A 27957-nucleotide genomic window follows, 5' to 3' on the forward strand; every position below is an offset into this window, starting at 1 on the left:
CCTGCCCACAATCCCTGCCCGCAATCCCTGCCCGCAATCCCTGCCCGCAATCCCTGCCCGCAATCCCTGCCCACAATCCTGCTCGCAGCCCCTGCCCGCAGCCCCAGCTCTCGGGAGGGTTGCGCAGCCCTCGCAGCCGGCAGTGGTGCGGGTGGGTCGGTGCCCACACGCCGCGGCGGGCAGGCGATGCCAGCGCTAATTAGGGCTCTCCAGCCTCAATCTTGATTTGAGGCTGGCTGTTACGCCCCTAAGCCGGATGCGGGTGGGCAGGGGTGTGCGGTGTCGGCCCGGCATCACCAGGCAGCACGTGCCTCCATGCCAGTCACCTCCCACGTGCAGCGTGGGCACACAGTTGGGCACAGGAGATGCTGATGGGGTGTTTGTTTTTCAATCCTTCCGTGCGCCTTTGGCCTTGGTGGAGATTGAGAACCCTCTTCGATGGCGGGTGCTGCTCATGGAAGCGACGGGCAACCCCAGAGTAAGAGTTTGGTTTCCATAGCAATGAGCCTCGTGATCAATACAGACCGCTTTCTAATTTGGGGGTTTGTGATGTGGGTGGATGCTGGGAGATAAACTAGTTGCCAGGAATGTCATCCCAGTGCTCACCTCCGCCACGGCACTTACTGGCTGGGAAGATCGAATGGCTGGAAGTGCTGAAATCCTCAGTTTGCATCCGTAGAGCAAACGGCTGCAAACCTTGTCCGTGCAGCCTTGTCTGCGCAGGGCCCGTGCCAGCGCGGTGCCGACACAGCTCCTGCCGCGGCGTCTTTCTCCTTTCAGATCGCCAGCCGAGCCGTGACCCACTTTGGTCCCGCTCGGAAGGCGGCGGGGACGGATGGGGTTACAGCAGCGGGAGTTGTCTGCCGGCTGCGGTGTGGGAGGTGCACCCCGGTCCCTGCTCCGGGGTCAGCACAGCTTTGGGGAGAACACAAAACCCACCGTCTGCCCCAGGGACGCAGGAACGTCGCACGCAGCCACGTCTTCTGCCAGAGCTTCCTAAATAACCGGCCCCACTCGAGTGATAAGCTGCTTTGGAGCCCACTTTTTGTGTTCTTTTGTGTGCTTTTGAACAGAGGCTTACATAACCCTCTGCCAGTCCGTCCCACGTGTCGGGACTTCAACTCCGGAAGAGGAAACATTAGGAATACCTTACCTTGATAGATGCAGCACCCAAACACCAAAGCAGAAACCCTCCTCCCTCCTTCCTCCCAGACTTTGGCTCATATGCCACTCACATACTTTCAGTTTTTCTCGTGAGCAGACAAAGGTGCCGTTCTGACCACGTCCCACTTCGGGAAACCTTTGTCCCAGCCCACCGAGCGCCGGCGACGCCGCGGCTGAGCGCGCCGTTTTTTCTAGCTGACTGCATTGCGGCGCTGCCGAGCTGCGAGGTGTCGGGATTGCGCCGCACTCCTCCTCGCGCAGCTGGAGCCTCCCTACCTCCTCTTTTCCCTGGCAACGGACAGGGGATGGGGAATGGTGTTGTAGCAAACAGGATGCAATAAACAATGCATTTTGTTCCTGATGCCGTTCTCCGCTGCTGAAACAATAACGTTCCAGCCGGCTCCCGGGGATTGCCGACTAGCAGAAGCTGACGGCTGCTGCTGCTTTCCATGTACCTGCGAGCAGCGACTCGCTGCAGTGCTACTCTTCTGCCTCAGAAGAGCGGCACGGCTGGCACATCGGTGCCCTTTGTTGCCACCTGAGTCAGGTGATGGAGCAGAAGGAGCCGTGAAAGCCCCTGGGCAGGGGGAGGGAGCCCTGCTCCAGGTCGGGGCCGTTGTGCGGGGCAGCAGCTCTCGGCGGGGCGTGCGGGGTTAAAGCCAGCGGCAGTTCTGCCCTTCTTGGTGTGGTTTTGCGTAGGGGTTGATTGGCAAAGCCGGGGGAGACCCGCTGTTAGGAAGGGTGCGAAGGAGGAGCGCCCGCTGCACCAGCTCCCCTCTCCAGCTCTCCGTGCTGTGGGAGTCACTGTGCTCCGACTGACGAGCCGAAGGATTTCACCTCTCTGCTGAAGTACGACTTACACCATCTCTTGCAACAAGGAATTTCAGACTTTGGGTAGGTCCTGCACAAAGGCAATCCAAACCTTTATTCCAACAGCCGTGCCAACCAAATAGAAAAACAAATGTGGTAACAGAGGAAGAAATGTTCTTTGGTAATTCCCTCGAGAGCACAAACGTGGTGAGACCGTGGCCTGGACTTGGTACGGAACCCGAAGAGGCCGGAGAGCGAAGCGGCGTGGCAGGGTGGTCCCGGTGTGGTCAGCGCTGGCTCCGCTCCCCAGCGTGAGTCACAGGGATCAAACGTGCCTCCAGCGCTGCGGAAAGGAGCCAGTGCCTCGGAGCCCGGTGCAGGCGGTCCCGGAGCTCAGCCATGCCCCGAGCACGGAGGAGAAGTGCCCCAGAGGCTGTTCTCCCCTCCGGCATCACCAGCACACTCCTTCCCAGCTCACGAGAGCTCGGGCTCTGCCGCAGCCTTTCCTATGGCAAAGCGCGGTCCGGCTGCCACCCCGGCGCCGTGAGCCCGGCGCCTCGTCCCGCTCCGCCGGCTGGAGTCTGCAGTTCTTGGCTTTTCTAGGAAGTGACAAGTTAGGTCTCCTTGAGTACTTACACTCCTCCTTTACATCTGCATCTCCTTCATGGCCTTGGATAGACGGACTTGCAGGGAATGCTGAAGGATCAGCAGAACAGGACGGTGTAACTCCGGGACCAAGTCCGCCAGCAGTCCTGCAGCACAGGGCTCAGCTCCCTGCCCCCACCAGGCATGTCTTTAGAGTGGCTGATGGTTTCATTGCCTGTACTCCCTTTCAAAAACCAAAACAAAGTTATTACTGTGTCAAGCTAATCAACGAACCGCAGCAGTCTCTTGGGAGAGATTTCAGCACATTAGAGGCAGCATTTAACAAGACTTTCAACCATAGGATAAAATGAAAGCGGTAGAGACACCACAGTGCTGCTCTTCATTCCTCAGGGTGCAAAGAGCTACCAGCAGCAAGGCTGGTTGTATGGAAACCGTCCCTACCACGAGTTACTTTCACAAAAAGCGGCAAAAAAAGCACGGATTAATTCCCGGAGATGCTGCTGACACTGCTGCCTTTATCAGAGAAAGAAAGGTGGCATTCACTGGGGCTGGGCCACTGCTCCGCTGTGCGCGCTGCTACCCGGTACAGGGCATCAGTCTGCTCACTGTGATCTGCTCCATCTCCCCAGTACAGCCACCCATCCTCAGAAGTCGTTTCCCACGCTGTATCCGAAGCACGAGTGGCTTGCCTGGCTGCTCTCTGCCTGACAGTGGACGAAATAAAATAGCAGCCCAGCATTTCCCCCATCCCGGGACATCCAGCTCGTTCCTGGCTCACCTCGACGCGGCCGTTGTGGCCAGCTGGCTGCCGCAACGCCATCACGGACACATCCAAGGAGCTGCGAAGGTCAGTCCCGCGCTCACAGCCCGTCTGGGAATGACGTGGGATCTGCGGGTGCCTTCGGGACACGGGCTGGCCGCCAGCCTGCAGGCTGCACACTCAGGGCGCTTCCCGGCCTCGGGCGCACCAAGACCCCTTCCCAAACACGGCCGCCAGCCCCAGAGCCACGGCTGAAGGCTGCTGGAGCATCTGCACCATCCGGGAGGCGATGGGGGCCGCTGCACCCCGGGGCACGCCCCACACAAGCATTCTTGGAGGTGACTTGCTGCATTCACCCCCAACCTTGGCCGCCGAGACAGCCTGGCGGGTGTTTCGGTTACAGGCAGGGCCAAGTTACACAACCTTTGCCCACAGCTTCTTTTTAAAGAAAGGAGACTTTGAGACGTCTTAATTACAAAATAACATTTTAAAAGTTGTCAGGTTTATTATCTCGTCACACACAGTAATGATTCACTCCACGTTGTGCCCAGGAGGCTGAGCCGTTCCCTTCCCCTCCAGCGCGGCGCTGCGGCGGAGCACACAACTCGCAGCATGTGGAAGGACGTTACAATTAAAAAGTGGATTTTTTACCCAAGTGACCTGGAAAGCATTTCCAAGCATCCTGCTGTTCCGGGCTGCTCTGCTCCGACATCGTTCCTCTGCTGGTACCTGTCCTTTTCGGTGGCAGAAACTGAGACTTCCAGGGACCAGCTCTTCCCGACAGAAGGAACAGCACGACGTGACACCCGCTGGCGTTGCTGGGGCTGCCAGCGTGGTCCCTTTCTGCAGCACTTCAGTGTCACTGCTCGAGTGCCCTAAAACCCAGCAAACCCCAGGACGGCACACGAGTTTCTATGGCGAGGAAGCTGAAGCTGAAGATACACGCAGCGACTGACAAGCCCAGAGTCCTGGTTTGTGGCTGCTCGTGGCGGTGCCGTTGTGACAACATCTGGCAAGTGTTCCAGCTGTTTAAAGAACTGCGGTGGCTGCAGGAGGCACCTGGTTTGGGGAACTTTGTACAGTGATTTTCTTCCCGCTGCTGAAGAGGATGCGGATCCCCACGGGGACCTCTACAGCGTAAGCACCTCGGGTGGTGCTGCTTTTCCAAAGCCTGGAACGAGCAAACAATTCAGTTTGCTGCTTCAGACCTCTCTTCATTTGTCCATTCCCAAGTATTTGTAGGGTTGAGCTTCTGGGGTTTTTTTGGTGGTTTTGTTTCTTTCGTTTGTTTGAACTCGGGGCTTATTGCTATTCCATTGTCAACAGTGCGTAGCAGAAAAGAGCTGAGATTTAACAAAACTGAAACTCTTTGGAACCTCAACAACAGGCTGTGTGTTGCGGCTGATGCGCTTTCACAACCCCTTTCTTTCCAGTTTTCCAGTATGGCCTGAATTCTGTGGACGGACTCTTCCTGGCCTGCCGAACACTGTCCTGGCCACCAGTCTCGATGGAATCCAGTTCCAACAGCAGCTTGGTCAACATCTCCCCAGAAGCCGGTAGGATTTATCTGTCTTTTTTCCTACAAATTCATCCACCTCTTGCTCCAGCTGCTCAGCCTCCCCCATAACGTGGAGGATTCTCTGAATCTCAGGCTGGATGGCTGCAGAATTAGTTGAAGGCTGGTCCCCAGGTTAAGGCCAACCTCCCGGCTCCCAGCCGGAAGCTTCCGAGATGCGGTGTCATACATGTGGGGCTGCGCGCTGTACTGCACCTGGGGGCTGGAGGGGGGTGCCTTGTGGTCATTCATGGTCCCAGAGTGCTGGTGATTGACGTCGGAATAGTAGTTGTGTTGGTTTGCGCTTTGCTCAGGTTTGTCGTACGCAGTGTCCTACAGTCAGAAGGAGAAAAAAATATTTAATTGCATTTTCTCTTAAAAACGGGATTTTAATCTCGCACTAAAAGGCAGGCGAGCAGGGCTGAGGAAATGGGGTGCCAGGGGGACACCACAAGCACTTTGCAGGTCGCACACTTCTGAGCTGATCCCAAATAACAGCAGCCCCCGGCCCTGATCACACGTCCCATCGGGGCTGCTGCTGCACGTGCCAGCGCTGCTGCCGGGGGACCAAACCTCTGCAGAGTCATTTGACTCCTGAACAAACCCAGAGGGGGCCGAGACAAACAGACTCCACCAAATGCATCGTGTCCTTACATTTTTTTGCTTAAATGTTTCCTCAGTAGAGGATAACTGTGCCCAAAACAGCACTTGTAGGGGAGTTCCAGCCTGCAAACCGACCCGCAGGCTGCGCTGGAGGATTTTCTGACGGTGTTTTGCTGCTCGAGGAGGGAAGAACCTGGACAAGCAAGACGAGGACTGACCCATCCCGAGACCTGCCCTGGGACGTCTGGCATCTCCAGTACCTTTCTGGAATTACAGCCATGGATTTTGGTTTTCTGTAAGCAAACAGATTTTGCTGGCACAACTCTGGATACCTGCTGCTCCGTTCCTACCTAAACAACTGTGCCCGGAGAGAGGGGCATTCCCAGGAGACAGGCAGGTTTGGAGGAAAAGCCGCATCATCGCCGGAGCTCGCCCGCAGCCAGGACCCGCACGGCCATGCGCTGCAGAAGCATCAGCTGTACCTTCGAGTCCCAGGCGGAGGGTGGGAAGGATCTCCACTGCCAGTCCAGGGCGGATGCGGTTCAGGAGACGAAGGGGTTCCCGTGCGCCGAAAGCAGCGGGCCACGAGTAGCGCGGTCTGCACCCCGTAGACCAGTGTGGGGAGCCCACGTGTCCTCCGGGGGTCGGGGCTGTGGCAGAGACCCCTGCGGCGTGACGCCAGCATGGTTGTCTCCATATGGCTTACTGTGGGATGGGCATTCCTGGGGTCTGCACGAGAAGGGGAAGAGATGTTACCCCTGGAGTCCCTCTGGCCACCGCTCCTCCCAGACAGCCCTGGGGGGACAGCCACAGCATCAGACTTCCTGCCCCATTCCTGCATCCGAGCCGACAAGCTTGGAATCCTGAAGAACAGGGTGACCACCAGTTTTTATAACAATAACACTGGGGAGGGCAAACTGCTCAAGGCACAGCAGCCATTAGGACCCACAGATCCATTGGAGGAGGCTCCATGGCTTTCCCTCCACTCAGCCCATAAAATAACCTTCTTGTGCCTCGGGAAGTGCGAGCTCGGCAGCTGCACCGACACCGGGGCTGGAAATTGTTCCGGATGGTGCTCGGCCTCTTACCTGCGGCGGGGGGTAGCCAGGAGCCGGCTGCCTCCGGAGCGAGGACCCTTCGGCCGGGCACAGTCCGGCGCGGCGTAACTCCAGGGGGGAGCGGGCGACGGGGGCCGGTACATGGCCGTGGGACTCCGCAGGGTAGGGGTCTGCGGGGGGGCCGGAGCAGTAGGTACCCCCGTGCCTGCGGCAGGCCAGCATAGTGCGGGGCAGCGCTGGGAACCGCAGGGTACGGGGGGCTGTAGGCTCCGTTTGCATAGGGAGAATCCATTGCCTGGGGAGGAGAGAGAAGAGCAGAGGACATGGACACGGGGCAGAGGGGCTCCAGTCCAGCCCAGCAGCAGCCTGGGAAAAAGGACTGGCCTTCCTGGAGCGTTTAGACAGGGGTTCCTTTGTCCCCAAGCTCTTTTGCCCCAGTTTTAGGTTTTCCTGCCCTAACGTGGCTTTCTGTTGCCACTGGCCATAAACACCCGTCTGCCTCACGCTTTGGTCCACCGCCCTCGCAGCACGCTCAGGGAGATGGGCACTGGCGGTGGCAAAGACGGGGCGTTACAGGGGAAAAGATTGTCTGGAGGGTGGGAAGAGCTTCACTGAGCTAAGCTTGCTCAGAAACACTGTGTGCGACTCCTCGCAGCAAGCAGCTCTTGGGAGATTCAACCATGTCAACATAGTCACCGACTCGTGGATGAAAAACACTCCAGGGAAGTTCATGTCCTCTCTCAGTCTGCAAACAAACGAGGCAATGCGGACGAGATCTACCAGTTCTGGGGCCCGAGGAGCGGGGCGTTCGGCTCCGCGAGCCGCCCGTCGCGCTGCAGCCGTGGAGCCGTGGGGCTGCAGAACTGGTCGTGTGAAAGGTCTGCACGCCCAGACCGTTGGTGAGATTTGTCTGAGTACGTTCAAGCAACCAGCGCGGATCCAACGGGAGCGTCCACCGAGCCACAGGGGCGACAGTCAAGCGTCAGGGTTTCGGGAGCTCACGGGTGGACTCCCTGTAGCTTTGGGCAAAGCAGTTTTTTTTGCCCACAACTGTCTCACGGAAGAGAGACCATTATCACTGCAGGCGGGATTTATGAAAGAGCAGAGCGACCTACGTGTCCCCTGGGATTAAAACAAACCAGGAGTTTTGTCTGGGCAGCAGACAACCGCTGTGCACAGAGCAAAGCCTTTCTCTGCGCACGGCATTTGCACAACGGCCCTGAGAAAAAGCCCTTGCTGCAATAAACCAACAAATAACAGATCCAGGAGGAGCAGCTCACGGACTGGGGCACGCTGGGACCAAGCGACGCTTTTTTTCCCCCAATCTCTGCCCCACGCTGCCGCCAGCTCCTTTCCGCGGGTGGGCCTGTCGTACAAACGCCACCACCCGTGGGGCTGGGGTCTCGGTCTGCCGGGGGCAGGTGGCGGGGGAGTGGGTCCTCAAGCCCCACACTCTGTCGTTCCATCTGTCGGCACCGGGCCGGTTAGTGGGGACACGTCCTGGCCCAGCTCTCACAGTCCGCTCGGCACCAGTCCAACAGGGACGGCGGCGGTTCCCGGTGAGCTCTTCGTGACAACACCTGCCCCTAGAAACGCCACCTTGAACCGAGACGAAGGTGGGACTTCACCGCGTTTCATTCATTCACGTTTCCCCCAGTTTGACGCCTGCCCAGATCCCCGCGGGACTGGGGAGCGGGTTTGCACTGCAGAGGGCCCTACGAGCGCTGGGAACAATCAGCCGATCGGACGTCGGCGGTGAGAAACGAGCCCCCAAGATCGGACGGCGCGTCCGCCGCGGCGCCGTCTCGCTGCCGTCGGCCGGGCGTCCCCTGGGGGAACCGGGTAACGGCCCGCGCAGAGCGGACCCGCACCGCCGCGCCTCCGTGCCCCCACCGCCGCCTCACCCGTTCGCCGGAGCCGCCCCGCTCGTACGCGCCGGGGGAGGCTCGGCCGACCCGGGGGGCGGGCGGGATCGGGCGGCCCGCCTCCCGCCGCCAGCCCAGACCCCGCCGTTACCTGCGCCGCCGCCGCCGGCAGGCGGGGGGACCGGGGGGCCACGCCGGGCCCTGAGCAGCGGCGCGGCCGCGGGGCTCCCTGGCCGCCGCCCCGCCCCGCCCCGTCCCGCCGCCAATCGGCGGCTCTGCCCCGCCGGCTCCCACCAATCAGCGGCCGCCCCGCGCGCACGGCCGGGGCGGCTTAAAGGGGCAGAGCCACGGTGGGCCCCGCCCGGCGGCGGGGCGGTTCCGGGGCGGTGGGGGCGGCACCGGCGCATGGCGGGCGCTTCCGCTGGGGGCGGCGCGGTGGCACCATGAACTACATGCCGGCACGGCCAGCCTCATCCAGGACATCGAACAGTGAGTGCGCCGCGGCGCCGGGCCCTGCCCGCAGCGGCGGCCGGGGCCCCCTTCCCCGCGGGCACCGTGCCCCGTGGGGGGCTGCACCCCCGCGGGGACGGTCGGACTCCCCCCTCTTTCGTAGGGGAGCGCCCCGCCGTGGGCACCGGTCCCGCGCGGGGCTGCCGCAGGCGTCCTCGCTCGCCCCCAGCGCCGCCGGGGCAAGTTAACGGCGCATCGCCCGGTTTCCCCCACGGTGCGGTGGGGGGGTCCGTGCCCACGCGTGGCCGTGGCTGACCTCCCGCTCTCACTCTCCCGCAGAGAAGCACCTGGTCCTGCTGCGGGACGGCCGGACGCTCATCGGGTACCTGCGCAGCATCGAACAGTTCGGTACGTCTGGGCCGAGGGCTGCTGGGGGGCTGCAGAAGGCTGAGGGCCGGCTTTGGGCGCGCTCCGGTGCCAGCCGTGTGCAGGGGCGCGCTGAGGAGGAGGAGGAGGAGAGCCCCGCGGTGCCCGTTCTCATGAGCTGGTGATGCTCCCGCATCCGTCGGGGCTGTGCTTACTGGCGCATCGCCCTTCCCAAACGGTGGCTTAACGGAAAGAAGGAGTTGGGCTTTGGTGGCAGTTCCCTGCTTCGTGGTCCTACCGCTCAGCACAGGCTGCGCCGCCCGCCAGCAGTACCAACCCTGCCGTTGTGCCAGTCCGGAGCAGGAGTGTACGTTTCTGGCTGAAAACAACAGGGAATTTTAAAAGAAATCAGTTTAGTTGTGCGTAGGGCGACGTGATTGCAGGTGGCAGTTCTGGAGCGTGTTTGTGTTGTGGATGAAACGCTCCCCCGTGTGTCCCGGGCTCGGTGCTCCGTGGAGACTTTGCCAGAACCGGCTGCTTCCCCGTCTCCTGACTGTGTCCAGCCTCGATGCTCTGGCATCCCTCCTCGGGCAGGCACAGCCCGGGAAAGTTTGTGCTCACAACCGAGCGCCCAGAACCTGCAGCACCCAGAACCTGCAGCACCCACAACGCCGTTGTCTTTCTGTCGCCACGTGGTGCTTGGGTGGGCTCGGGCCCCGGTGGTCCGAGCGCACGGTCCTGCCCGCACGGGCGGCGAGAGCTGGAGGGCAGAGGCTGCCTCGCCGTGTGGGAGCTGCCTCACCCGTCACTGCAGCTGCCGTGTCTCAACTGGGAAGACGGCCAGTGGCTGTGGTGGCCTGGCTCAGAGGACCAGTCTTCCACCTGGCTGGGATGAGACACTTTATCGCTAGGAAACAGTGAAATGTGGATTATTTTTTCTCTCTCTCAATCGCTGCAGCAAACTTGGTGTTGCACCAGACCGTGGAGCGCATCCACGTGGGCAAGAAGTATGGGGACATCCCCCGAGGCATCTTTGTCGTGAGAGGCGAGAACGTTGTTCTGCTGGGGGAAATCGTAAGTAAGCAGCTCCTTGTGCCCGCGCTCTGCCCGCGGCAGCGGCTCCGCTGCGGTCTGCGGACTGAGCTGGTGATGGTGTGACTCTGAGCAGCACTGCTGAGGTGGACACCGGAGCTGGGTGTCCATCTGTCTGTCTGCCATGAGATACTGTCCCGTTGCAGGGGCTGAAGTTTGAGTCTGGGGCTGGTTCGGGCTGAAGCATCATGAAAATGCGCCTGTGTATCCGGGTGGGCAGAGGTGCCATCCCGCAGCTGCAGCTCTTCTGGGATGGGGTGGGAGTCAAGCAGAGAGAGACATGGGGAAGCCTGGTCTGTGGGTGGCATTGCTGGAGGGTGTTGTGGGGCTGTCACCTCCTGCTGGCTCCACACTGGGGGACACTGCCTGGGATGGGCTCCATGTGCCATCTCTCTTGCTGTTCGCTTTGGCCTTTTGGGCTGAGTTCAGCCCGGCTGCTTCCTGGGAGCCCCCTCCCATGGACTGGGAGTCCCTGACTGTCCCAGGGGTCCTAACTGCATCCGCGTCCATCAGGGTACCATGAGCACCTTGTTTTGCATCGCCTCTGCCTTGTGACAGACCCGTGGAAGATGCGTGGGCACAGGCTCACCTGGAGGAGCCCGTGCTGCACCTGCAAATCTGTGACTGTGCCCCAGGGGAACCCGAGCGTTCCCAGGACCAAATGCCTGGGCTGCCATCAAGCTGGTAACCCCAGAGCTTGGCAGGCCAACCCTGCCGCGGCTCGCCTGGGGAACTGTCCTGCTCCAGCAACTTTGGCGAGAGCGATGGAGTGCGTTATCCGTGGCGCAGCAGTGCCCACCCTCCGGGTTGCACAGAGCCTGGCCAGGCGCTGGTAGGAAGCGCTCGGATGTCACCGAAGCCCCAAGCGCACGAGAGGGCTGCGTGTCGGTGTCCCAGCGGAGACGCGAGTGCGGATCCGCCCGGACCTTTGCCGTCCCCGCTGGCTTTCGGCCCTCCAGACCAGTGCTGCCCTGGCTGGTGAGATGCCCTCTGCAGAGGTGATGTTGGCCCAGCCCGGAGCTGCCCTGCGGGCAGAGCGGTGCCCGGAGCGTCCCCGAGCAGAGCCACGTGTCTGAGCCGCGGCGCTGCCTCGCGGTGCGCAACGCGCTGTTTCTCTTGCAGGACCTGGAGAAGGAGAGTGACACGCCTCTGCAGCAGGTCTCCATCGAGGAGATCCTGGAGGAGCAGCGGGTGGAGCAGCAGGCCAAGCAGGAGTCGGAGAAGCTGAAAGTGCAGGCACTGAAGGAGCGGGGCCTCCGGTGCCGCGGGCAGACACACTGGACGAGTACTGAGTGCTGCCCCGGACCTTTCCTCGGCAGCGGAGCGATGGGTGCTCCGTCACCCGCCCGCGCATGGGCGGATCCGTTTGGAAAGGCAGTTTTTATTTCCAGGTTGTGTTTTGTGGGGTGCAGATAACTGTAAAAACCCCCATACCTCTAGTTCCTCCTTGCAGAGAAGGAGGAGAGAAGGGTTCGGCTGCCCTTCGAGGGCGCCGGGCACGCCGGCGAGCACGAGCGTGTGTGTCCAGGAGGCAAATCGCTTGGTCCTGCGGGTTCGGTTGCTTTTTCCTCTCACGTGACTCTGGGTGAGGGTTTTCCGATGTGTAAATAAATCCTTGATCTCAACAACGATGGCTTTGCCTGTGTTCGGGACCAACGCCTTCCCCTTCTCAGGATGACCGCCTCGTGCCAGCCCTTGTCCACTGGGTGCTGTGCAGGGGGGAGACGGGACCCTGGGTGCCGTGGGGTGGCTTGCTCCAAGGAAAAGCTTAAGGATGTGGCAAGATCCCTCCTTCCAGGACAGGGAGCAGGACCTGGGTACCTCTACACCCTGACAAGCACTGCCAGCTCCCCCCAACAGGTGCAGCTGCTCCCCTGCAGCTGCCCACTCGTTACCTGCTGACGAAGAGCTGCCACAGCTGGGCTGGCCCTGCCACTCCTGGGGCTCCAGCAGTGTCTCCTGGGGCTCCGGAGGAGCTGGTGTGGCTGCAGCAGGTAGGAGAGGGTCCTTCGTGTCCCCGTGCTGTTCGGTGTGTTGGGTGACGGGCGGGCGGGAGCCTTGCAGTGCCGTGGCATTGGCAGAGTTGGATTTGGGTTGGTTGGCTTTGGGCAGCTGCCAGGCTGTGGGAGCCTCCTGCGTGCGGGCAGGAAAGGGCAAACCTCGGCGGCGGGCGGAGCGGGTTCTGCCTGCGAAGTGGAGCCCTCCCTGGGGGGAAAGGGCCTGTGCTGGGGATGGGGGGGCAGAGGGGGTCCCGCGAGTGGGTTTGCTCTTCCAAAGTGGCTCATCTCTTTGCGGGACGAGCCCGGCTCCGCTCGCCGGCGTACGCACCGCGTGCAAACAGGTCTGACCCCTGGAGAGCCAAGGGCCAAGGCAGACACGGGCTGGGCCCCCCCAGCGCCGGCCGGGCAGCGCGGGAATTCGATTCCCTGCACCCCGCGGCGTCGGGCTTCTCGCTTTTGGGCAGAAAACGCGCGTTCCTGATTGGTGGGTTACTCGTGGAGGCTCGAGTGGGAGGTTGGGAGTTGGGTGGTGGGGAAGGTGTAAATCAGGAAACGCGATTTTTGTGTTAACAAAAAAAAAAAAAAAAAGCTTTATGGAGGCGGCGGCTCCCGCAGCTGGAAGGAAGGAAACGGCTTTTTCGGTTTCGTTGTTCTGCTGCCAGTCGCTCGGGAGGGTGGGGGGTGTTGGGGGGTTGGGGCAGCGATGCTGAAGTGCGGGAGGGGGGGTCCTGCCCCGGGCTCAGCCCCGCGGTGCGGGTGGGACGGGGACCCTCGTGTCGGTCTGAGGTCTCGGTTCTGGGGGGCTGTGGGGTGCTGGGTGCGAGGAGGAGGAGGAGGAAGGCTGCCCTGCTGGGGGCCCGAGGGTCAGTGTCCCCACCTCCATGGGGGGTGCAAGGAGCTCCTCGAACTTGGGGGGGGGGGGGCGCTCCCGTGCGGCGGGGCGCGGCGCTACCCTTACTAAGCCCGTGACGCCAGGGGGCGGCCCGTGACGTCACGGCGGTGACGCACCCCCGGAGGCGGCCGGTTGCGGCGGGAGGTGCCCGGACCGCCCCGCGCCGCCGGGCCGGGGCAGCGCCGCGCCGGGCATGGTGTGCGGGCGGCGGGGCTGCTCCGCCGCCCCCCGGGCCCCCCGCCGCGCCATGGAGCTCGAGAACATCGTGGCCAAACCGTCCTGCTGAAGGCCCGCGAAGGTACCGAGTCCCCCCCGCCTCGGAGCCCCGTCCCGAGCTGCATCCCGGTCCTATCCTGGTCCCCGTTCCCACGCTGCATCCCGGCTCCGCTCCCCACGCACCCTCCCAGCGTCCCCCTCCCAACGGGCCACCTTGGCCGGGTCACCCCGTGCACCCCCCCCCCGGGGTACCCGGGACCCCTCTGTCTTGGGGACGGATGGGCTCATCCATTGGCATCACCGAGCCCCGGGTGGGGACAGCTGCCCCGGCACTGTGGGACGTGTCTGTCGTCTGTCCCACCCAGCCCCGCGGCCCAGGGACACGGGGCAGAGAACTGAAAAAGCGACTTCGGTGCCGTTTGCCCAAGCGGCGCGTGTGCGGAGTCGTCCCGGGATCGGGCCGTGGGTCGGCCGAGAGCCGCCCGTCCGTTTGTCCTTCCGTGCCAGCAGGACGTGTCTGGCACAGACGGGACTCGCGCGAGCAAAACTTTGCTTGTGCCAGGATGGCTCGGTGCAGGCCTGAGCGAAACGGGCGCTGCCAGGAAAAACACGGCCTTGCCAGCGCGCCGACGGAGCCGGTGGTGCCGGCGCCGCCGCCCCGGTTTGAGCCCCGCTGACAGCTGGGGCGAGGCCTGGGGGGCAAAAGGCTGCGGGCGTCCGCACCTTCCAAAAGCGGGGCTTGGCACGGGCTCCCAGGGCACCGCGGGCACCTTTGTTTGCTTTTGGTTTCCTTTGGAAAACCCGCACCCTCGTCGCTAAACCTTTGTGACCAAGAAGCAAACGACCCTGAGAGCCGCTGGCGCAGTCCTGCGGGGTCGGGTGGCTCAGGGGCGATCCTGTTTTTTGAGGGGAAATCCTGTATTCTAAAGGTTTCCTCACCCCCACCGTGGTCGCTACCAGCAGCACTGGAAACACTGCGGGTACAGCTCATGTGCAGGGGCTGGAGGGGTGCTGGTGCCCTCGCTGGGGAGGGAGAGGTTTGGCATCAGGAGCTCGGAGCAGCCGGCCAGGCGTTGGCACTGATGCTGCCCGCTCGGGGCTGGGCCCTGCTCCTGTCCCATGGGATGCTCGATGGCCACCTGCGTGAGCCGGAGCCTTATCCAGCCCGAGCTCGAGAAGGGGGTTTTGGCCTCGAGGGTGACGGGGGCTCTGCCACCGCAGGCACCATACGGGTTAACATCGGTGTGACGGCTGCGAGAGGTGCCGGAAGCCGGGAAGTTGAGCGGGACGAGGGCTGGGTCCTGGCTGGGCGACCGCTTCCCTCCCCGGAGACATGGGGAGGTCTGGAGCTGCCTCAGTGGAAAGCTGAGACCCACCGGCCACGGCTGGGGGGTCCCCACGCCGGGGGGTCACAGGCCGCTTGGTGAGGTCTGGCCCTGGCACCCTGGAGCAGCCATCGCCGCCGCCTGTCATTGCCGCCGCGGTGCGGGTGGGTGCCAGCACCGGGCTGGGCGGTGGGTTCAGGGTCTCCGTGGTTTGAGGGGCTCCCCGAGCTGCTGCCGCCCTCGCTTTGGCCTCGTGGCCCTTCCTGCTGCACACCCGCGAGCTTGGCCCCCCAAAGGTGGTCTGGGGGGCTGCTCCCCACGAGGGCTGCGGGGTCTCTGGCTGGCCCGACTCCCTGGGCTTCGTGCCCAGCTCTCTGCCAGGGGCGCTGGAGCTTTCGAGGCGGACCTGGTGTCCCGAGGGCTCCTAAAGCTCAGGGAGCCAGAAGGGCTTGTCCGCCCGCGGAAGTGCCCAGGATAAAAACCCAGGAGCACAGGCACGGAGGAGATAACAGGTGGTGAGTAAGGATTTATGGCTCAGCGGGGCGGGGCAGCCGGGTCCACACCTCGCCGGGCATCGATGCCATCTGATCGCACGCTGGCTGGTGACAGGGTGCCCCGGGGGGGACACACTCCTGCCTGCCACGGGGCTGTCGCTGCCGGCAGCTGCGCTGGTGGAAGCACCTCCCGCGTGTGCCGTGCCGTGCCGTTTGGTACGTGGGCTCCGTTCCGCCGGGCAACGGGTTTATTTTGCTTTCAGCGGCTTTTCTGGTTGCCGCGGTCGGATCGGCAGCGCCGTGTCCTCGCGGGGTTCCCGGCGCGGTTCACCTGCCGAGGCAAGTGCCGGTGTCACATTTTATCTTTCCTGCTACATCCCGCTGCCTGGCAGGCAGCTGGCTCTCTGGTACAGGCAGGGAGTAGGCAGCGGTGGGATGCCCTGGCACAGCTGCCAGCTGCTCCCTGCCTGTCCTCTTTGCCGGCTCTCCTGACCCTGCAGAGGATGCTGCAGGAGAGGGGCTGGATGCTCTGGGATGTCCCCATCAGTACATAGAGGGGTCCATGCTGGTGAGGGGTGGCTGTGCCGGGCCCCCTGCCCTGCCTGCAGCCCCGTGCCGGGCCAGAAAGGGCTGCCAGTCCTTCGTGCGGCTCCACTGGCTGCCGGATCCAGCTCCACCCTGGGAAGCCGAGGCGAGGGCAGGGTCGCTTCCGCAGGGGGCTGCGGTGGGGCCCGTGGGCCGGGGTGGTCCTGCCCTGCGGTGGGCTGGGGCTCAGTGCCTGCACCTGCCCTGCCCGGAGGTGCCCTGCCCGCAGGGACATGTGCACTGCCTGCCGCGGGCATGGCAGCCACGTCTCCCTTTCCAGCTGGCATGGGAAGCCGCTTGGGCTGCCGTGGCACGGGGGAGCCCCACTTCACTGCTCCGGGGCCGTGGGCGAGAGGGGAGAGCTGAAACCCCCGGGAGCAGCCGTGGCAACTGGAGCAGACGAGCATCGCCGGGGCTCCTGCCTGCCGGGGTTTGTGCCCTGGCACAAGGATTGTACGTGAGTTTTTTCCACCTTTGAGGTCTTTGTGTGCACACAGGCTCCTGGTGGGACCCGTCCGCTGCCCTCGCTGCGGTGGTGGCTGCTGGTGCTGAGGAGGACACGGGACGGGTTTTGCTTTGCCCGAGCACGCTGCGGCTGGGGAGCGGGTCCCGCTGCCCGGGGCCTCGCCGGGAGCTGGGTGGCTGTGCCACAGGTCGGGTTCAGGGCAGTTTCACCGGGAATGGACGCGCTGGGAACACGGGGCTCTTCCCGCTCGGCGCTGCAGGGAGGACAGGACTGGGGAAGGAGGACGCTGCTGCTGCAGGAGCGCGGAGGCAAAACCCTTCGGACCTGCACCCCACCGTGCGCCCAGTTCCCCTTCCCACCCGGCCGCAGCCTTCCCAGTGGCACCGTCCCAGCCCACGCGAGCTCCGGCAGAGCCGGCTAACAGCTCGTTCCGGGGCTCAGCTGGGTGATGAGCGTTAGTTTATTTTGTTATTGCCACAAACAAGTTGAAATTTGGGAGGAGTGCCGTGGGGCGGTGCAGGGTGCCCGGGGCTGATCCCACAGAGCCTGGGGAGGAGGCAGGGAGGGAACTGTGGGCAGCATGCCGCGAGCGTGGCCACGAAGCCGGGCCTCTGAGCATCCCTCCGAGGTCGGGGCTGCCTGGGCCACGTGCCAGATGACTCCTGGGGCAGGCGAGGGTCCTTGCCTGGGCATCACCCCTTTGCCAGCCACCAGGGGGGTCCAGCCTGGGCACTGTAGGGCGGGGGGAGCGTCTGCTCCTTCCTTGGGTGCCGAGTGCTCAGGACCCTGTGCCACCGGTGTCGAGGTGGGCAGGGTGCCCGGGGACCGGTGCCATCTCACTGCCGAGGCTGCTCCGCTGGCTGAGTGGGGCTATTCCTGCCAGAGGAAGCGAACCGATGACGGCAGGAAGCTCTGCCCGGCCGAAATGCCGGCCCGCCGAAGCCCGGCACCGCGGCGTCCCACGGGTCGCCTCGGCGTCACCGGGCCGGCGACGGGCGGTGCTGGCCGGCCACCAGCTCAGAGCCGCGCTGATGTCAGGCCTGCAGGGATGACTTCACGCGCCAAGCATCCGCCCGGGAGGAGCGGCTGCTGCGTGGGGCCATCCGCTGCCCCTCCTCGTCCCAGAGGGTCCCCGTTCCCGCGGAGGCAGAGCCCGGGCTGCCGCGGCCCCGCGCACAGGGCGAGCGGCTCGGTGGGAGATAAAGAAACCAGATGTTTATGGAGGGAGCGGCGCGGGGCCGTGGCATTGTTTGGGGAGGAAGCCTGCGCCCACCGGGCTCGGCCTCCCCCGGCGCTGGATGATGCCGTGAGGATCCCGTTCCTGCCCTGGAGCGGGGCTGGGAGCCGGGACCAGGTGGGGATCCCCTTGACTGTTGGGGCAAGTGTCCCCCAGGGGGTCAGAGCCCTCTCCAGGGCTGGACGTGTTTTCCCATGCTTTCGAGCTGCCCAAAGCCCCGGTGCTGGCAGCGTTTGGGTACGTGTGCGAGCGATGGGTTTTGGGGACCGGCACAGTGGGATGGGAGGAAGCCCCAAACTGGGTGGCTCTGCAGAACTGGGCAGGGACTCTGCCCTGTTTCCCCCGTGGCTGGGCAGGCCGGGGCAGCGATGCCCATCCTGCCGACGTGACCTCTTCTTCTCCCTCTCCCTCTGGCTGCAGGAGGTGGCGGCAAGCGGAAAGGCAGGAGCAAGAAGTGGAGGGAGATCCTCCGTTCCCCCACATCAGCCAGTGCGATGAGCTGCGGAGGGGCCGGGTGAGCCGGGGAGGGCGCCGGGGACCGGCAGAACCGGCTCGCGGGTCCCGGCACGGTACGTGGCACATCCCGCCTTCCCTTGCAGAGCCGGACTACGGCAGCCTGTGCAGAAGCACCCATCGGCCGGCTGCTCTTCCGGCAGTTCTGCGAGACGCGGCCGGAGCTCCTGCGCTGCATCCGCTTCCTGGACGCCGTGGTGAGGGACCCGCGGGATGCCACCCGCCGGCTCTGCTCGGGCACGGCGACGTGTGGAGGCGTTTTCCCGGATGGGGCTGCTCAGGGTTTTGCCAAGTCCCGTGGCAGGTTTGCGGCTGCGGAGCCGTACCCGGGGGCTGTGGGAGGCAGAGACCACCCACCTGGCGCTGCGGGTCTCTCTCCGGGTCATGCCGGAGGAAGGGGCTCTCGGTCCCAGCGAGCTCCAAACGCTGGAGAATCCATCCCCGCTGCTGCAGGGTTTGCCCGGAGCCGGGAGGCTCCAGGTGCTGGCGGGTGGGAGACACGGGCCTCAAGGGTCCGTGTTCCCCGTCACTGCGGTTTGCGTCAGCAGCGGGCGCGTGCCCTGCGCAGGGGGTCAGCCCGCCCGGGGGGGCCGGGGTTTCAGGAGCATCAGAGCCTCTCGGTGGTGCAGCCCTGGCGGCCGCAGAGGCTGCTGGTGGGAAACACGTGCCGGGGAAGCGGCCCCAGTTTGTGCCACTCTCGGAGCTCTCGCGGGATGTTTTTTTTCCCCCTTTTGGGTAACTGGGGGGCCGGGGTCTGCAGGCCCCTCTCCACTGCACGGAGCAGCGTGGCAGACCCCCGAGGGCTGCTGGCACCACCACACACCCCGGTGCCGGTAGTTGCCTGTGGTTTGGGGCAGATGTGCCTCGTGCGGGGAGTCTGGGGGCTCGGCGGGGCACAGGGCAGAGCTGTGCCCCGTGCCACTGTCTGCAGCACCCACTCTCCCTGGGCGTCCCAGGCGGACTACGAGCTCTCCCCGGATGAGAAGCGGAAGGAGATGGGGGAGGAGATCATCCATCGGTTCCTCAGGCAGGAGGTGAGTCCCAGGGGGCTTTTCCCCCCGCAGGCAGCCGGAGCAGGACGGGGTGAGGATGGGACGGAGCGGAGCAGCGGCAGGGGGGTCCCTTGCTGGTCACGGAGCTGCATCTCCACTCTCTGGGCATCCCGGTGGCACCTGTCACCCAGCTGAGATGATGGGTGGGATGCGGAGCGATGCACCAGGGTGTGGGTGTGCACCCACCTGCTCCCCCGCAGTCCCCGGATTTCCTGCCCGAGGTGGGCCAGCCCCACGCCAGCCGGTGCCTGCAGGACCTGCAGAAGGGCCCCTGCAAGGATCTCTTCAGCAGTGCCTGTGGTGAGTGCCCTGCCCGGGGAGGGCACCCAGGGGGCTGCAGGTGGCACCGACCATCCCCTCTGCCCCCGCAGCCCGCTGCACCAGTACCTGAGCGGGGACCCCTTCACCGACTACCGGGACAGCATGTATTTCGACCGGTTCCTGCAGTGGAAGTACCTGGAGAGGTGAGCGGGGGGGTCCGAGGGGTCTTGGGGGGCTGTCTGGGGGTGGCGGGGCTGGCATGCCCGGCTCTGACGTGCCAGGGGCTGCTGTGCCCGGGCTGACATGCCCGGGCTGCACGTTTCAGGCAGTCAGTCACCAAGGACACGTTTCGGCAGTACCGGATCCTGGGCAAGGGCGGTTTTTGGAGAGGTACGGCCACGGCAGGAGGAGGTGGAGCGATGGCGGGTTAGTGGGAGCTCACCCTGCCACTGTCCCCCCCCCCCCAGGTGTGTGCCTGCCAGGTGCGGGCCACGGGGAAGATGTACGCCTGCAAGAAGCTGGAGAAGAAGCGGATCAAGAAGCGGAAAGGGGAGGCAATGGCCCTGAACGAGAAGCAGATCCTGGAGAAGGTCAACAGCCGGTTCGTGGTGCGTGTGGTGCTCTCCTGGGGGGCTGGGAGGCTGGGGGGACCGGGGCCGGCCCTGATGGCCGGGGGGCACGCAGGTGAGCCTGGCGTATGCTACGAGACGAAGGATGCGCTGTGCCTGGTGCTGACCATCATGAACGGTGGTGACCTCAAGTTCCACATCTACAACATGGGCAACCCCGGCTTCGAGGACGAGCGCGTGGTCTTCTACGCGGCAGAGATCTGCTGCGGGCTCCAGCACCTGCATCAGGAGGGCATCGTGTACCGGTGAGCGGGGCGCAGGTGCGGCGGCTGGATGGGGCCGCTCTGTGCTGAGCCATCCGTCCGTCTGTCCCTGCAGGGACCTGAAGCCGGAGAACATCCTGCTGGATGATGATGGTGAGGAGGGAGCTACTGGGTCTGGCTCTGCCTGTGCTCTTGGGTTTGGGGATGGGGCTCCACGTGCCTCCTGGGGGGTCTCTGGCTGTGTTTTGGGGAGGACATGCAGGGGTGTGGGTGGCCCTTTCCTGGGATGATGCCTTCACCCCCCCTCCCTGCCCCAGGCCACATCAGGATCTCCGACCTGGGGCTGGCTATCAAGATCCCCGAGGGCGAGACCATCCGTGGCCGCGTGGGCACTGTTGGCTACATGGGTGAGCGTGGGGCTGCGCCGGCCAGGCTGCCCGGAGGTCCCTGTGCCACGGCATGCCCGACCCCTGACGGCTTTGGGGCCGTGGTCGCAGCCCCGGAGGTGATCAAGAACGAGCGCTACGCCTTCAGCCCCGACTGGTGGGGCCTGGGCTGCCTGGTGTACGAGATGATCGAGGGGCAGTCGCCGTTCCGTGCCCGCAAGGAGCGGGTGAGCGGGAGGAGGTGGAGAAGCGGGTGCAGGAGGACCAGGAGCCGTACTCGGACAAGTTCAGCGAGGACGCTCGGGCCATCTGCAAGATGGTGAGTTGGGGACCCGGGGGTCCCCGCGGGGGCCGGGGTCAGCTCCATCCCCTCGCCATGACCACCCGTCCCCCTCCCCAGCTCCTGGCCAAAGACCCCCAGCAGCGGCTGGGCTGCGGGGCCGACGGGGCGGCCGAGGTGAAGCGCCATCCCTTCTTCAGCACCATCAACTTCAAGCGCCTGGAAGCTGGTGTCATGACACCTCCTTCGTGCCCGACGTAAGGGGCAGGAGGGGTGGGCACCTGCTGGGAGGGTGCGAGCCCTGCTCCCCCCCGCCCCATGACGGCTCCCTGGCTCCCGCAGCCCCGGGCGGTTTATTGCAAGGACGTGCTGGACATCGAGCAGTTCTCCACGGTGAAGGGCGTCAACCTGGACCAAACCGACAACGATTTCTACGCCAAATTCGCCACCGGCAGCGTCTCCATCCCCTGGCAGAACGAGGTACTGAGGGCGCTGGGGGGGTCCCGCCCTGCTGTGATGCTGCTGGGGCTGCCTGTGCCCACCCCCCGGTGACCCGGCCCCTCAGATGATCGAGACCGAGTGCTTCAAGGACCTCAACGTGTTCGGCCCCGGCGGGACGCGCTCCCCCGACTGGACTGGAGGCAGCTGCCCGAGCCCCCCAAGCGCAGCCTTCTGCAGAGGCTCTTCCGCCGCCACGTAAGAGAACAGGGGGGGTATTTTGGGGGGGGGTTGCCCTGGGGTGTCCCCAAGACCCCTCGGCTCACTCCCTGCCGTCTGTCTGTCTGTCCCATCAGCCTGCTGACTATGCCATCGGCACCACCATCCACCCCCCGCACCCGGCCGCGTGAACTCGCACCCTCCCGTGGCCAACGCTGCCTGCCGAACCCCGGCACCGTCCTGACCCTTCTCGCCATCCTGGGGCAGCCCCCAGCGCCCCCCGTGCCCTCTCAGGGTGATGTGGGACCACCACGGGGCCGGGGTCTCCGGGGATGACGGAGCTGCTGTGCGTGGGCAGGGGTGATGGAGGGGCAACGGGGCAGGAGCAGTCTGCCCGACCCCAACCCTGGCAGCTCCCCGGCCCCCTTTCCCCCAGCCCCACAGCCCATCTTGGGGGGCTCCCACTGCGGGAACACCCCCTCCCGTCCCCCCATCCACTGGGGGGAAGGGACCAGGGCAGGGACCTATTTTTGCTGCGTTTGAGCCCGTTATCTATCGCCGGCTCCGTGCGTGACCTCTGCGTGCGGGGGGGGCTGCGGGTTTATCTGTGCTCTCCAAATAGAAACAAAGGCAGCCTTGGAGGGGGGGACACCCCCGGCTCCCTGGCCGTGCTGCTGCAGGAGGGACAGGGTCACCCCAACAGACCCCCCCCCAACTCCGGGGGACACACAGCCTCCCCCCTCCTGCTCCGCCACCACCAAACGGGCTCAGAGAAGGGAATTTGCTCGAATGTGGTGGGGCTGGGGGTGGGCGAGGGGGGGTGGGGGGGGTCCCTCTGTCCTCACGGGACAGCTCAGGGCAGCTTCAGTGTGCCCTGGCCTTGCCCCAGGACTGGGGGGGTGCACAAGGGCACAGCGCCGTGGGGCTGCGTGTGCGAGGGGCAGCACACGTGGGTGTGCAAAGGGCAGGCAATGTGCAGGGGCCGTGCCGCGGGCTGGGGGGGCCGTGCCACGGGGCCCACGGTGAATCGCTGCCCCAGCACCTTTGTTTACATTCGATCCGGTTTTGTACATTTGTAAACAGTTGTAAATATCTGTACGTCGAGCGCCGGGATGTGCGTTTTTAAGCTAAAAGCTGCAAACGGAGCCGCGTGGTGCCTTGCGTGGGAGTGGGGGGCGTTTCGTGGGGGGCGGGGGGCTCAGCGGGTGCTGCAGGGGCTTTCGTGGCTGTTTCGCCTCCCCCAGTGTTTTCTCCTCCTCCTGCCCCCACGGGACGTGGGGGAGGGTGCTGGGTGCCCATCCGGCGGGGCTGTGCCGTCTTCCCAGGCGTCCCCTGCTGGTGCGCAGGATGTGGCCGCTCCCCCCTTGCCCCCAGCACCCTCAGCCCGACAGGGCCCCCTCGGCATTGCCAGCGGAGGGTCCGGGTGGGTCCAGGCATGGCCGAGCTATGTCTGGGCCTCATCCTGCCCGAGCAGGCGATGGGTGGAGACGACGTGGACTCGGCTGTGCCCTCATGCCCCAATGGAGCAGCACCTTCCCGGTGCCCAAGGTGTGCTGGGACCCAAATCCCCCCTGTGCCTGCGGCACCGTGCAGCTCAGGCTCCCCGGTGCCATCCCGGTGCCATCCCCGGTGCCGCGGGACGGCTGCCGTCCCTTCTCCTCGCAGGCAGCGGACGCAGCAGCAGCCCAGGCACAGTGACGACGTGGGACCCCCGAGGGAATCCAGAGGAGCTGCTGAGGTGGTGTTGGGAATGGTGAGGGTGGGTGGGGGGGTCCCAGTTAACCAGACTTCCCTGAGGGTCCTAGATGCCTTTTTTGGCACAGCTTCCTGGCGCGCCGGGGTCTCTATGTGCCACTATGGCTGCCCGGAGTGTGTGCCTCGAGTGCCACGGCGCGGGTCCTGGCTGTCCGCTCCCAAGGGGCACAGAGGGACTTGTGCCCCTCCAGCCCCCCAGCCCGGAGCGGGGGCTCTGCCCGGGCTCCGTTTTGGTTCTTCTCACAACAACCGCGCGTCCTTGTGCCGAGGCCTTGTGCCCGGGAGCAGCTGCTCCATCTGGTAAACGCAGTCCCGGCCGCTTTGCAGCTGGGGGTCTCCGTGCCAGCCCGCTCCCTGGTGCTGCAGCCCCCAGCCAGGGCTCTCCGGCTGCCGCCCCAGCGGGTGGCGGGGGCGACGTGCCTGTGGAGAGTCTCGCTCGCCCTCCGGGCACGGCAGACCGTTGGTGCTTGGCGTGCCTTTGGCTCAAGCTCAGGTGTGGGGCTGGGGGCTCCCAGCAGCCGCTCAGGGATTTCAAATCCTCCTGTTTTTCCTCCCACCACGTGCAGGCGTGGGGGACGGGGCGGATGAAGCCCAGCTGGGGGGAAGAGCTGCGGCAGGGACCGGGAGTCACACCTGCGCCGGGCTGCAGCACCCGTGGAGAGCAGAGCATGGCTGCAGCGGGGATTTCCCAGTAAACATTTGGGAAGGGGATGGTGCAGCTTCTGGCTTCTCCTGTGGCCCACCAGCCCGCTGTCTCGTTGTGCGTCACCGACGTGAAGCGATGGGGAACGGCAGCCCCGGCGATGGGGAGGGAGCGTTCCCGGGCGGCAGGTAGGACCCGAATCATCTCTAGGGGGCCGGCGGGCAGGGTGGGAGAGGCGAGGGGCTCCCCGGGGCCCGGCTGCGGCACGGCCAGCGGCTGACCTCCCCCTTGGCCAAGTTGTTGCAACAGCGGGGAGGAAGGTCAGGTTCCCCGCAGGAGGGTGCAGGGGCTGACGTCAAAGGAAGCAGCTGGTGATTCACGGGTTTTGGGAGCGCTGGTCTCCGGGGCCGTAACTCATCCCAGAAATGTCATTTCATCCTTGAGCCTTATCGCCGCTCCGCCGCTGCCCACCGCTCCCAGCCCCGGGCAGATAATCCGGGCGCTGGGGGAGGTACGGGCACTGCCCCTCGCTCCCAGCCTTGGGCTCTGCGGCTCCGTATACTTCGTGTTCGGGTTTGTGTCTGCTGAAGGAGCAGCCGCGTGAGCGGGGGGCTCTGTGGGGCGGGGGAGGGCTGCGCGCCCTCCGGACCGCTCTTGTCTGTGCCATGTGCACGAAGCATCCCCGGTGCTCCTGCTGTGCGCGGCCATCCCCAGTGCCCACCGGTCCCAGGCACGTCCGTGGGTGCCAGCGATGCCGCCAGGTCCCGCTCTGCCCGGGGCTTTGGTCTCGTGCACTGGGGCTTTCATGGGCTCTGCGGTGGGGTCTGGGGGGGACAGGCTGTCCCATGCCTGAGGTTGGGCTGATCCTGGCTACAGTTATCCTGGGATGGTTGTGCTGTGAGATGGTGTTGTCCATTGTTATCATTGTTATCTGTTATTATCCATCGTTATCCACCATTATCCGTTGTTACCTGTCAGAACTGATCTCTATCCGTTGTTATCAATGGCTGATGGTCTATGTGGGCCATCTGTGCCTGCACCCCGGGTCCATGCGCAGTGGGGTTTGTCCCTGGCACAGGGATCACCCCAAAGCACCGTAGGAGCCGGGTCTCCTGCCTGTGCCCCCCACGGCCGGACGGAGAGGGGCTGGCCGGGCTCCACCGCGCCGGCACGCTGCACACACACGCGCCCGCCCATGTGCGTACATCTGCTCGCCGGACGCGCCGGCGCTGACCGCGGCCCCCGGCAGATGCGTGAGAGCCGGGTCTGGCCTTGGCCGCCGCGGCCCCGCCGTAAGTGATGGCTCTTATCTGGGTGCTGACACGTCGGCATCCTTCAGCCGCCGTACTTAAGGCGGAGCGCCCGGAGCGCCAGGGCAGAGGAGCGCCCGCCGCACCCACGTTCGCCCGCAGCCCACGGCTCTGTCGGCACCGCGGAGATGCTGCCCGCCACGTTCAAGCTCTGCGCCGCCATCTCCTACCGGCACCTGCGCAACATGACAGGTGAGGGGGGGGGGCCGGGATGCGGGGCCAGGGGGACCCCCCTCTGGGGGCTGCCTGCGGCGGGCAGCGCTGGCGGCGGGCGGGAGGCAGCTGGAGGCTCCAGGGATCTCCCCACCCCACACCCTGTTTCTTTCTGGCTTTCATGGTTTACTCCACCACCCTTTTTGCCACCAGACCAGTTTCTGGGGTGCGGGGGGGACGGCTGCGTGCCATCGCCGAACGCGGGGCGTAGCTACGGGTAACACTCCTGCTGGCTGTGAGGATTTTTATTCCTGTGCTCCGTTTCCTACGGCCTTTCCTGCGTGCCCGCGATTCCTCCTCGGTATTTTTATGACTGTTGTCTCACTCCCCGCGTGCTGCACGAGTCGGACCTGGAGCAAAGGTGCAGGACAGCGTCCGGCCCGAGCAGCTGCTCTCTGTGCCCACGGGGACTTTTTCAATGTCGTGTGTTTAAATTGCAAAAAAAAAACAAATAGCAAAACCTCTGCGGTGCTGTGAGTGATGCCCTCTCTGCTCTCAGGTCTGAGAAGACAAGCCGCTGTCGCCATCAGCCAGGAGCTGAGCAAACTCTTGCCACAGCACCGGCCCCAGCACGTGGATTAACCAGGTCCGCAGGAGAAGCTCCTTGCTCAGTAAGTGACCGGTGGACGGGGGGGTCTGGCCCTTCCTGCCGGGCGGTGACCGTCACGGGTCAGGGCTCGGGAGAGGGTTTGGAGGAGAACTTGCTCGTGGGTCACCTGTGCTTTCACTAAACCAGTGGCACAGGCGGGCAAGCAGTGGGAATGGAGTTTACTTCCTCAGCCCCTGGGCATGGAGAAGTGTATATGGTGTAGAAAAAGATGTGTTAGTCAACTGTGCGGTGTTCTTACCCCTCGCTCCCGCTTTTGTCCGATCCCGTGCAGGCTCGAGGCTGGAGGAGAAGCCCTTCAGCGAGATAGAAATGTCCTACATCAAGCAAGGAGAGGAAGCCCTCCAGAAATCGCTCAGCATCCTCGGGGACCAGGACGGCTGGAAGACAGAGACAGTGGTGGTAGGTGCTCTGCTGTGCAGCAGAATGACACGGTGCTCCTGTGAGTATTTGTGATACTAATTCTGCCTTCCCTCTCCAGGCCAATGGAGACAAAGTGCTGAGCAAGGTGCTCCCAGACGTGGGGAAGGTGTTCCGACTCGAGGTGGTGGTGGACCAGCCCCTGGACGCGGTGTACGGAGAGCTGGTGGACAACATGGAGCAGATGGGAGACTGGAATCCCACGTCGAAGAAGTCAAGGTAGGAACCGTGCGTCAGACCCGTCTCAGCCGGGGGCTCACGCGCTGCTCCGAGCGCCGTCAGAAGGGCCAAAGAGTCGCTTTGGCCATCGCAGCAGGGACGTGGTCCTTTTCCCACCCATTCTTTGGGAACGGAGAAGCCAGACTTTATCTTGTGCACTTCCTACTGCAGACGCAGAGGGTGCAATCGCAGCGCTCGGCAGCAGAAGTGAGTCTGCAACAGCTCGTCTGGGACTGGGGGTGTGCATGTTCCGTAGGGAACGTGCTTCGAGGCAGGGGGCCAGTCCTCCTAAATCTGTGCTGTTACTGGAGGAGAAATAGAACAGTACCCCAATGTGCAGGGAAGAGCACTTTGCTATTCCACAGCTTGTCTGGAATAAGAGAAACACTTTCCCTTTTGAGGTATTGAAAACTGAAGTTCTCTATTCTGGGATGAAGCACGTATTTGCAATTTTTCTCACTATAAGCAGAGATTTTTCTAAGAGCATGTATTTGAACCCTTTAGCGATGTTGGCAGTAAATATCTCAAATAACATTTGAATTCTAAACTGTCCAGATTCTCCAGAAGATTGGAAAGGACACAGTGATCACCCACGAGAAAGCAGCCGCTACCCCGGTAACATTGTCGGACCACGGGACTTTGTGAGCGTCCGGTGCTCCAAGAGACGTGGCTCCACCTGCGTCCTGGCCGGCATGGCCACGAAATACGGAGCCATGCCCGAGCAGGAAGGATTTATCAGGTGATCACCTTTGCATTGGCTTTCAGGGGTGTTTCTGAGGCAGAGTCACACGCCAGCTGTCAGTGTCTGCTCAGAGTGATTAGGTTCTCAAAGTGCTTCAGCACTGCTGTGGTTTTGGGGTGCAAGTCCAACACGTGCGTCCTGTCCTCGCACAGGGCTGAGAACGGTCCCACGTGCATGATCCTGCGCCCGCTGCCCGGCAGCCCGGCACAAACCAAGCTCACGTGGCTGCTCAGCATCGACCTGAAGGTGAGTTTTGCAGCAAAAATGTCGAAGTAGGGGCAGGAGTTGCGTGGGAGGCGCGTTCCCCTCACGGACTGTCTCTGCTCCTCCCCAGGGCTGGCTGCCGAAGACCATCATCAACCAGGTCCTGTCCCAGACACAGGTCGACTTTGCCAACCACCTCCGGGCACGCCTGGCACAGACAGTGGCTGGGAACTGCTGAGCACACAGGGGTGAAATGGGGAATTGTGCAAGTCAGACACAATTACAGCCGGCTAATTAGCTAAGGCTTTTAATAACAGAC

The 27957-nt window shown here is 64.0% G+C and overlaps 3 protein-coding genes across 3 annotated transcripts; 2 read left to right on the top strand and 1 right to left on the bottom strand.

The window, feature by feature from the left end:
- Positions 1–3847: 3847 nt before the first annotated feature.
- On the bottom strand, positions 3848–6881 carry BAG4 (BAG cochaperone 4). The gene is given in 13 exon segments (XM_086627984.1): positions 3848–4810; positions 4813–4887; positions 4890–5033; positions 5036–5228; positions 5464–5470; positions 5981–6044; positions 6047–6104; positions 6107–6202; positions 6204–6227; positions 6587–6646; positions 6649–6708; positions 6710–6748; positions 6750–6881. Coding segments are annotated over 13 exon segments (1233 nt in total). The 3' UTR covers positions 3848–4529.
- A 6587-nt stretch (positions 6882–13468) lies between these two features.
- On the top strand, positions 13469–21716 carry LOC147526648 (G protein-coupled receptor kinase 5-like). The gene is given in 20 exon segments (XM_086627985.1): positions 13469–13490; positions 13493–13519; positions 17965–18012; positions 18015–18058; positions 18144–18254; positions 19014–19091; positions 19310–19413; positions 19481–19573; positions 19696–19765; positions 19838–19984; positions 20060–20244; positions 20318–20355; positions 20520–20609; positions 20700–20816; positions 20819–20907; positions 20989–21109; positions 21194–21348; positions 21434–21497; positions 21500–21564; positions 21663–21716. Coding segments are annotated over 20 exon segments (1722 nt in total).
- Positions 21717–25361: 3645 nt separating this feature from the next.
- STAR (steroidogenic acute regulatory protein) lies at positions 25362–27876 on the top strand. Its single transcript, XM_086628161.1, is given in 9 exon segments — positions 25362–25425; positions 25946–25994; positions 25996–26057; positions 26328–26455; positions 26535–26705; positions 27248–27299; positions 27302–27431; positions 27587–27680; positions 27769–27876. Coding segments are annotated over 9 exon segments (858 nt in total).
- The last annotated feature ends 81 nt before the right edge of the window (positions 27877–27957 follow it).

Source organism: Tauraco erythrolophus, chromosome 29, assembly GCF_009769465.1.
Source record: "Tauraco erythrolophus isolate bTauEry1 chromosome 29, bTauEry1.pri, whole genome shotgun sequence".
NCBI classification, from domain to species: domain Eukaryota; kingdom Metazoa; phylum Chordata; class Aves; order Musophagiformes; family Musophagidae; genus Tauraco; species Tauraco erythrolophus.